The sequence below is a fragment of the Rhamphochromis longiceps genome, linkage group LG6, assembly GCF_057381845.1.
Source record: "Rhamphochromis longiceps isolate RC_006_pf linkage group LG6, R_longiceps_female_GT1.1, whole genome shotgun sequence".
Taxonomy (NCBI): domain Eukaryota; kingdom Metazoa; phylum Chordata; class Actinopteri; order Cichliformes; family Cichlidae; genus Rhamphochromis; species Rhamphochromis longiceps.
The window spans coordinates 42,279,545-42,289,393 of record NC_140562.1 but is presented as its reverse complement, the minus strand read 5'-3'; the positions used below and the strand labels follow the sequence as shown (position 1 = coordinate 42,289,393).

General features: G+C 41.5%; 1 protein-coding gene across 3 annotated transcripts; it reads left to right on the top strand.

The window, feature by feature from the left end:
• Positions 1 to 1,759: 1,759 nt before the first annotated feature.
• On the top strand, positions 1,760 to 9,645 carry LOC146668793 (E3 ubiquitin/ISG15 ligase TRIM25-like). 3 transcript variants are annotated; one of them, XM_085410804.1, is made up of 9 exons: positions 1,760 to 2,484; positions 5,285 to 5,380; positions 5,494 to 5,727; positions 5,889 to 6,057; positions 6,711 to 6,776; positions 6,901 to 6,990; positions 7,493 to 7,633; positions 7,938 to 7,982; positions 8,093 to 9,645. In XM_085410804.1, the coding sequence occupies exons 1-9, from the start codon at positions 1,888 to 1,890 to the stop codon at positions 8,632 to 8,634; spliced, it is 1,980 nt and encodes a 659-aa protein (XP_085266930.1). In that variant the 5' UTR covers positions 1,760 to 1,887; the 3' UTR covers positions 8,635 to 9,645. The 3 variants fall into 3 exon arrangements, with proteins under 3 accessions (XP_085266930.1, XP_085266929.1, XP_085266932.1); XM_085410803.1 differs by having other exon boundaries at positions 7,938 to 7,997; XM_085410806.1 differs by lacking the exon at positions 7,938 to 7,982.
• Positions 9,646 to 9,849: the final 204 nt, after the last annotated feature.

The following is a 9,849-nucleotide window of genomic DNA, read 5'->3' as shown; positions in this document are numbered from 1 at the left end:
ATGATTTTCATAACTAACCTTTATAAATATTATTAAACACTATTATTTGTCTATTGTCACCTTGAATACTTCTCAAATGTATTTAAGCTGCTGTTTAATTGATCCTGTTATTCATTATAAACACTCTCAACCTGTGTTATACATTCTTTACCTGCCTAGTAGCTCCATATCCAACATCCTTTATCCAATATACACCATCCTTCCTCTGACACACACGCTTATCTCTCTAACTTTGACTACAAAACACTCAACCTCAGCTGTCTCGCTGATGTATTAATTACTAATCCTTCAGTTGTGCTCACGCAAACTTAAAATCTTAGCATCTTCACCTCTGCCACCTTCGGCTTATCTTTTTTGTCAGTGCCACTGTTTCCAGCCCAGACCCATCACTGCAGGTCTCACTACCATATTTAAAACCTTCCCTTTCACTCTAGCTTTTATCATTCATACAAATCACCCTGACACTCATCTCCTCCCACTCCACCCTGTCGTCACCCCTCTTATGCCCTATCTGCTGCTGTAGATGGTTTACCCCAGGTATTTAAACTCATCCGCCTTCACTATTTTGACTCGTTGCATCTTCATTGTTACATCTGTCTCCCTCTCATTCACACACATGTATACCGTATTGCTACTACTAACTTTCATCACACTCCACTCCCGGGCATACCTCCACCTCTCCAGGCTTCAAGTCTCTGTGTGTTAACAACTAAAAGTACTTTAAAAAGTACTCATCTGAAGTATATTTGTTTTCCCATCCTTCCACCATCCAGTTTTTCTCCAAGATTGTATGAATATAACTAATGATCTCTTTAGTCATTTAAACATTAAAGCTTTTTCAGCTAATGGGGTTATTATCACAGCAGTATTCTGGAAGATCTTAAATATGTAAGCAAAAAAAACTGCATAAATAAAGATATAAAAGAGCTGGAGAAGTCATCAGTTAAAACTCAGCTGGCTGTCTTTCAGCGTGTGATGCAGGGCCAGTGTCCTGTAGGTTTTAGATGTGTCCTTGATCCAACACAGCTGATTTAAATGATCTTCTCAACGTGTCTTAAAGTTCTCCAGAGGCCTGGTAATGAGCTAATCACTTGATTCAGGTGTGTTGACCCAGGGTGTTAACTAAAACCTGCAGGAAACAGGCCCTGGAGGCCTCGAGTTCCCCACCCCTGTATGCATTCATAGCCTGTTCCTTGCATTTATATATTAAATTAAGTAATGTAATTAACAATCAAATGTTAAAAATGATTAAACATAAAGATCTTTCATTTTCTTTCCTAATGCTTGATTTCTTTGACAGCGCCCTAAAACAGGATATCAAATAAGTTAATATATCTGTCTATTCATTTATTCATTGTTCAGGTTGAATCTGTGTTTATGAAAAAATAAATATTCAGGCAGATGTTGTGGTGACTTTGTCATAAATCCTGTTACCGTAAACATAATAATGACACACGTCCACTTCCATAATAATTCCGTAATACACACGCCCCCCACTGCCACTACGGTAAACCCCAAGGCACAATAAGCACGGATTGCACACATTGTAAACAATACAACAAGTATTGTTATTTATGGTTATTTATGTGCAACGTCATGAACTTTACTGCAGTAAAATGACTGTTCTCGTAGTACAGAAGAGGATTAGGGCCACTGGAAAAAAAAAATTCTGACTTTTTTCTCTGAATTCTGAGAAAAAAGTCAGAATTCTGAGAAAAAAGTCAGATTTTTTTTTTCCAGTGGCCCTAATCCTCTTCCGTAGTTCTGAGTTTTGGTGCGAGTGCGTTTGCCGTTGTTTAACTTCCAGAGGGGTTGGCCTTCGTTGATTATCTGATGTAATGATAAGTTTCGTTTGTGCCTCGCAGCTTCATTCGCGTCAGTCCCATCATGGCCGAAGTGGACGAGTCTCAGTTTTCTATCATGAGTCTGGAGGATGAGCTGACCTGCAGCATCTGTCTGAGCACCTTTGACTGTCCGGTGACCATCCCCTGCGGACACAACTTCTGCCAGGACTGCCTGCTCGCCACATGGAAGGAGTCGTACAGCTGCCCTCAGTGTCGGACCCTGTTCGCCACCAGACCCGAGCTGAAGAAAAACACGGTCCTCACCGCCGTCGTGGAGACCTTTAAAGTGAGATCGAGCAAGAGCGAAGACAACCTGACTGCAGAGGAGAGCCAAGTGAAGAAAAAGGAGATCATTCGCTGTGATACCTGCATGGAAACAGAGGCGTCGAAGACCTGCCTCACCTGCATGGCGTCTTACTGTGAGGAGCACCTGCGCCCTCACCGGGAAAACCCCATTTTCCGTCCCCACCAGCTGAGCGAGCCTGTCGGGGACCTGTTGGAGCGCATCTGCTCCGACCACCACAAGCTGAAGGAGTTCTTCTGCAGCCAGCATGACCGTCTGATCTGCAGCTTTTGCCTTCAACAGGTCCACAAAGGATGCTCCTTCATAAGTCCGGAGGAGCAGAGGAACCTGAAAGAGGTGTGTCTGTTAGTATTCACCTGGCAGTTCCTTATATTCAGGATAATATTAGAGTTTTATGTACAGTTTGTGGTCACAATGAATGAAAATCGGAACTTAATGGTTAATTCTAAAATGTGTCCAAATGCTAGCAGCCAGTAAATTTAGGTTAGACTTGTACTTCATATTAAAGGAGGGGCCTGTCTTTAGCTTTCCCCTTCTCAGGTCATAATCAATGGCTCCTCTAATCAACATTCCAATGCCAGAAATTACCTTGTACGACGTTTTAGTATCCTTCCTGATATAAGCCGCCTGATATAAGGTCAAAGCGTACAGTAGACATACCGGTCCACCTTTTACATTTTATTAGCTCTCCAAAGAGTGAAATGGACACACTTTACAATGATACTGGTTTACACATTTATGATGGGAAACGGTTATTATTATTATTATTATTTATGGTCAAAATATGACAATCTTGCATATGAATCAGAATGAATCATTTAGTTGTTGCATAATCCCCACGGGTAAGTCAGTTGATCACACCCTACTGCGTTGTCAGCTTTTAGCAGACAACGCGTTCAAAGTGCGAGCAGGGCTCTATGACAGTAGCACCCCTCCCTGTGTGTTCAGTGGAGTAGAGCGCTGTTCCTCTTTCCATTTGCTCTTGTTGGTTGTCAGCTTAAGGTGGTGCTCAGTCATGTGCTTCACCTGTCTGTAATTTGACATAATAGAAGAAAATGTCACTTTCACACACCGCTCCTCACACAAGAGCAGTTTTTATACATTAAACAGGTTCAAGCCTGTAGTGATTGGCTGTGCAACTGTTTTCAAACTAGGACAAGCTTATTATAGTAAATTCTAAATTCATCCTTGCAGCACTGTTTGTCAAGGTCAAGGTCAAGTTTATTCATGTAGCACATTACCAACAGTCCATGCTGCACAAAGTGCTTAACAATGTAAAATGCCACTAAAATAAATAAAATGCATAACAATGATGCAGGAAAATATGAAAACAACATAAAACTCTTTATCTCCAAGTCTGCAGCCTCCAGCTCAGCCTTCTTGCCTTCTTGTCAGTTCAAACCTTCTCTAAATACATCATAGCAGGTCTCACTGCCTTTTATCACAAATTCTCTCCTGACTCTCCTCTTCAACCACCATTCATGCACTCACTTCTTCACCTCACTTGTGCACGGTCTATTGCATTGGATGGTTGATCCCAGGTATTTAACCTCATCTACCTTCATTATCTCCTTATCTTCATTGTCCTTGCATCTTCAAGCATATCTTGGCACGGCTGCTTGGGTTTATTGTTTTCTCTTAGTGTAGTATTGCAAGCCATGGGTCTTTATCAGTAAGATAGCTGCAAAACTGACCATAATTTAGACTTCTGGCTAAGATTGAGAGTTTAAGCAATGACTCTTATGACATGGGATGGTATAAGCAAAGGGCTCCCTGCTGAGAAAACAGTAAAAAGAACAAGTTTTTTTTTTTTTACTTCTCAGTAGCTTTTACACTTTGTAAATCCATCCACCAGTCAGAATGGATCCTGTTACAGCAGACACGATAGCCCACTATCTCTGGAATGTGGTTCAATCCTGTCCCCGTGTATTAATGTCCGATCAGAGACATGAGATGATGTCACTGTATCGCAGAACTTTATTTATCGCTGCCACACATTAAGCACACAACCTTGCTGGTGAGTAGAAATGTGCTTCTGAAACTGATGCAAGTAGGAAATAATATAAACATCTCTTTCAATAATTCAGCATCTTTCAGATGAAGTATTACAGTTAAACCACAATAAAATGTAATGTTAACCATGGGATAGAAGCAGATAAGAGCAGGATAGACACAGAATCAGAGCTAACTTGTATTAAATCTCTTGTTTGTGGATCAGCACGGCCCTAGTGGACCCAGGAATTCACTCAAGTGCCGCTCTGAAACATAAAGCTTGTCAGCACAGGTGCACATGTTATCACACTAAATTACAACAGATAAGACTTTCTTGCAATCACTAACTTTACACAATAACAACAATCAGCTTATTCATAGAAATGTAGCATGTGAAGCAATGCTATCACACAAACCAGCATTATGGAGGGTCTCAAGTACCAAAATTATTTTTTTAAAATTATATCTTTATTTGGAATGGACATAGCAATATATGAGAACAGAGTCCTTCCAGGTTTTTCGAGTTAAGTCCAGGAGAGCAAATGTTAAACACAGTGATCGACAGGTGCATATTATCCCCTAATGGATTTCAAAATTAATTAATTGTGTCATTAATGAATTAAAATAGGAAATAATTAATTAAATATGTACGTAATTAATTCAATGTTCATTTCATTTAAAATATTTACTAAATTATTTATTTCCAATATTAATTAGTTAATGAAACAATGAATCACTTAATGATGTATTTAATTAAATTATTTTGGCACTCAACACCCTCCATACTATAGGTGAATACTGATTGACTGCTGGATCATTTCTATTGGACCCTGTGGGGATCATGCTCCTCCCATGCAGGTAAGGCGTGGGCTGACAGGAGAGCTTTTTAACAGATTCTTTGAAGCCTAGTTCAGTCCTCAGGTTGTATTATTGACACTCCTAGTTTAGGGTAATGGATCTTTTTTCCCCTCAGCATCTAAACACACGTCTTTATTCAAGGCGTCACTTTCTACAGATAACACTGATCTCATTGTAAATGAAGTTTAACAAGTATGTAAGTGTTACTTGCAATCTTCTGCAGGCCCACTGAGCAGTGTCTGTATGAAATTTGTGCGCTGAAGCTGTTCTGTGTCTGTTCTTATAGTCTGACCTCAGAGACAAGTTGGGTTTGCTGAATGAGAAAATGGAGAAGACTGAAACTGTTGTGTTTCAAATAAATACCATGCAGAGCAAGCTGAAGGTAATTTCCATAGATTACTTGTCATATAATTTAATCAGCGACACATGTGTAAATGCACTGATAAAACCTCATTATTTTCATATTTTATTGTGTCTGTATTTATTCTGCTCCAGGATGGAGCAAACAAAAGAAAGACGGCGCTCGCAGCTGTCTATCAGCAGATGAGGGACATCTTGACTCAAGATGAACGTGAGGCCCAAAATGAGGTGGACCGTGAGCTGGAGCTCGGTCAGATGAAACTTCGGGATCTCATGAAGAAGCTAGATGAAAACTGTAATAAGATGGGGAAAGCCAGAGAAGATATCAACAGGCTGCTGAGTCAATCCCAGTCTATGGCTTTTCTGCAGGTGAGTCAAACATTATCACAGGAATGTGAAGCAGGAAAGAAGAAAAGGGTGGAAAACTTAAACTGAAGAACAAGACAGAGCATTTATGGTACTAGATAAATAATTAGGGATTAAAAATCATGTCACAATAAACAGCGTTCCCTGTCTCTTGTTCCTCACAGGCTTCATTTGAATTGCCCAAAGTTGTAAAGATTGAGCCTAAAGTGCCTCCAATCAATCTGGACTCCAAGAAGATGATAGCGATGCAGAGCTTTGCGGCAGCCCTGAGGGAGACTCTGATGGAGATGCTTAAACAGCCCACTGAGGCCAGATTACTATTATTTAAAGCAGGTCTGTGTGCAGGCATGCATTAGCAGGTTTTGTTCAAATTTTGTTGCAGAAATTAACACTAGCACTGGTGCAATTTGGTGAGTTTGTGTCATGTTTAATATGTTGGCAATCAAAGGAAAGATTGAAGACTTTGTGATAAAGGGTTATGATTTTTTTTCTTCAAGGATCCGAAATCTAGTCCTCCCTCTCCTCAGTCACCTCCTCCAGCTAATCCAGGTGACACAGACATTCCCAGGCCAGCCAAGAGATGTAATCTCCTCAGCATGTCCTGGGTCTGCCCCGGGGCCTCCCTCTGCTGGGACATGCCCAAAACACCTCACCCAACAGGCATCCTTGCCAAATACTATGGAGGTGCAAAACATGGTCCATTCAGGACATCCATATTTTCAAACATGGTGTTCGTTATGGACAAACTGATTTGCAAAGAGGTCCAATAACAGAACACCACTCAGGTTCAGGAGGGTGGGCCCATGTAGCTTTTTGGGCTGCACCTGGAAAGGCCCAATGGCCCAGCCAGCAGCCACTCTCTGTCAAGCTCCCTCTCAGGGCTGCCTCCCAGGTGGGGCCCCAGTAACCATACACTGGGCAGGGTACACTAGTCCCACGAACAAGTAGTAAAGTGCTGTTTAAATGCAACCGTTTACCCTCCACAGGTCAAACTGCAGCTCCTGTCTCAGGACCAGCAAGACCTGAAAGTACCGGAGCTCAGCCAGAGTTGGGTATGTTCTTCTCAGGAAAGAAAGTCATTTAAATGCAACACATGCAACAAATAAAAAATTAAAAAAATTAAAGAATAAAATGCTTCTAATCTTTTTTTCTTTTCTTTTTTTAATGCTTTTTCAGAAGTGGAGTGCTCTCCTGCTCAGCCCAGACTCCGCGAGTCCAACAGTCCAAGTCCTCAAGCCCAAACAGCCAAAAAGAAAAGAACTCGAAGTAAGGAACATGTGATTTTTATTTTTTTTAATGAACCAATAGATAGCACACAGTCCCTCGACAGTTTGTTTCCAGGACTTCTAATAGAGGATGACACCATATACAGAATCCAAGTCAAACGTTTTGGTGGTGGTCGGTTCTAGAAGCAAGTCTATTTTAAAGCCCTGCACAAAATAAACTGGGAGAGATCCATTATTGTAATTTTAATGTCATCAGGACATAAAAACTGCATAAACCCAAACATTGTGCGCAAACATCTGTTATGACTCTGTTCAGTGACGATGTGAAGAATTGTTTCAGTGCCATATCTTTTCCTGTGTCACATCTGTGTCAATTCTTACTGGTAATGAACTCTGTTTTTCCACACACAGTCCTGATGAAGATGTAATAATGAACCTATATAATAAATATGGAGAATGTCGGGTCTTCCCTGCCAGTGTTTAGATCTGATTTATGCATATTCAGTGTTATAAATACTTCACTGCCTTTCTCTACTTTCTAGAAACCAAAACAAAGCCTAATGAGTCCACTGGCATTATGGGAATTAAGAAAAACGCCCGTTCAATGGAAAACCTGCTGGAGTATGGAGTGAAAGAGGAACCCAGAGACTGTTCTCCTGCAGCTGAACCTAATCAGAAACCAGGTAGACAGACATCAGATTTGAGCACTGTATGCTGAGTTGCTAATGTAGTCCCAGCACCACAAACAGACTTTAGAACAGGTGCCATTCATCTTCTGTTATCTCTGAGCTTGATGACAAACTTGGTCTATGTCTTTATTTCACTTATTGCAACTCTGACAGCTGTGTGGAAAGCAAACAAAATCATCACTATCACCATGTAAATACACCCCAACTTGGCACAAGCTACAATTCCAGTTTTACAGTAACCATGTCCATTTTCCAATATGGCAACACAAATGATTTACTTTTTTGTCTTTAATTGTAGAAGCTCCAGATATTCCCCCAGACATAAGCACAGCTGAAAAGAGAGGTGAACTTCTGAAATGTAAGTGTAGCAGGCATCATCCGCTCATGCAGCAACAGCAGCCGTGTCTGTTTGTTTTTTTAAAATAAAATGGTCTTTCCTTTTATCCCTTTCAGACGCCACAGAACTCACTTTCGATCTAAGCACCGCCCATAAACGCATCGCGCTGACCGAGAACTTCACTAAGGCCTCCGTGTCAGACGAGCACATAAACTACCCCGACTGCCCCGGACGCTTTGCTGTCTGCTCCCAGGTGCTCGCCTCCAAGGGTTTCTCTACGGGACGCCATTACTGGGAAGTGCGACTGACCAACATTAACTTCATTGGCATAGGCTTGGCTTACAGCAGCATCGACCGCGAAGGCCCCACCAGTCGACTGGGCCGCAACGTCCAGTCCTGGTGTGTCGAGTGGCTTGATGTCGGCCTGTCAGTCTGGCATAACAGCAGCGAGACCGTGCTTGCTAATCCAAATCCAAAGCGTGTCGGCGTGCTGTTGGATTGTGAGGCCGGCACCGCTACGTTCTATCGCGTGGCAGAGAGGGCGTATCCCTTCCACACTATCAAGTTCCCTTACCCTGCCTTTTTAGAGGCCATCTATCCAGCCTTCTGGATTTTCTCAAATGGCTCCTCCATTACCTTTTGCAAAATGCAACAATGAATACCATACACAGTCAGATGGTGCGATTGTTGCTATAATTAAAGGTGTCCTATGGTGTTTCAGTTTTCAGTTTACTAAGCAACCAAAAGCTATTGTAGCCATATTTCCTCCTGAAGTAAAAACAAAAAGTAATTTATTTTAATAATCCAGTTTATCAAAAAAAAAAAAAAAAAAAAAAAAAGGCCTGGTAAATGGCCTGTATTTGTATAGCGCTTTACTAGTCCCTAAGGACCCCAAAGCGCTTTACACATTCAGTCATCCACACATTCACACACTGGTGATGGCAGCTACATTGTAGCCACAGCCACCCTGGGGCGCACAGACAGAGGCGAGGCTACCGGACACTGGCGCCACCGGGCCCTCTGACCACCACCAGTAGGCAACGGGTGAAGTGTCTTGCCCAAGGACGCAACGACAGAGGCTGTCTAAGCCGGGGCTCGAACCGGCAACCTTCCGATTACAAGACGAACTCCCAACTCTGGAGCCACAATCGCCCACAAAATATTAACTGCTTTGCGCATAATTTATATCCATTGTTACCGGACAGCGTTCTTATTCACTGTTTATCCAGGTGCAGGTCTTGGCTGGCACATTTGTTGGCTCCATTAACTCTATCAGTGGAAAACCATGAAACCTTACAGATCACATGCAAAACATGTAGTAATGTGCTAATATTGGTCAAAATCTCCTGCTTCTTAAGCACTGGTCATCGATTCTGCATCAGATTAAGATCTGGTGTTGAATCCAAAATAGTGATTTGATCACTTTGAACCACTTATGACACAGTGACCCATCATGCACTGGTCATCACCAAATTGCTTCCAGATCTATGAAGTCACGAGGATGTTTTATCGTATGGTCAGTGCACGTGTAACACTATAAATACTGTGTTGTTTAAATTTGACTTCTTTTCCAATAAAACTCTTTAAAATGCTTATGATTGCGCCTCGCTATATAATAGAAACATGTCAAATAATAAATAAACAAATAGTGTGAATAAAGATTGAAGCAAAGGGGTTTTGAGTTTTGTGTAAATTCATTATTCTTTCTTTTGCATTAGGAAGATGATTTGAGTTTTAGCTTTGTACAGTCTGGTCTTTTGAGGGTCTCTGAGATTTTTTACTTCATGGTGTTTTGTTTTGCTATTAGGTTTCTTTCATGGCTTTGTCTCGTCCCCATGTTTTGTCCCTCACTCCCCCCCTCTCTGTGTCTCCG

Bases quoted from the DNA above. Each gene is read 5' to 3' on its own strand.
- LOC146668793 (XM_085410803.1), top strand. From the start codon at position 1,888: ATGGCCGAAGTGGACGAGTCTCAGTTTTCTATCATGAGTCTGGAGGAT. The intron at 6,058-6,710 runs GTCTGTGTGCAG...TACCCTCCACAG, and splicing joins ATTACTATTATTTAAAGCAG to GTCAAACTGCAGCTCCTGTC. The intron at 7,634-7,937 runs GTAGACAGACAT...CTTTAATTGTAG, and splicing joins TGAACCTAATCAGAAACCAG to AAGCTCCAGATATTCCCCCA.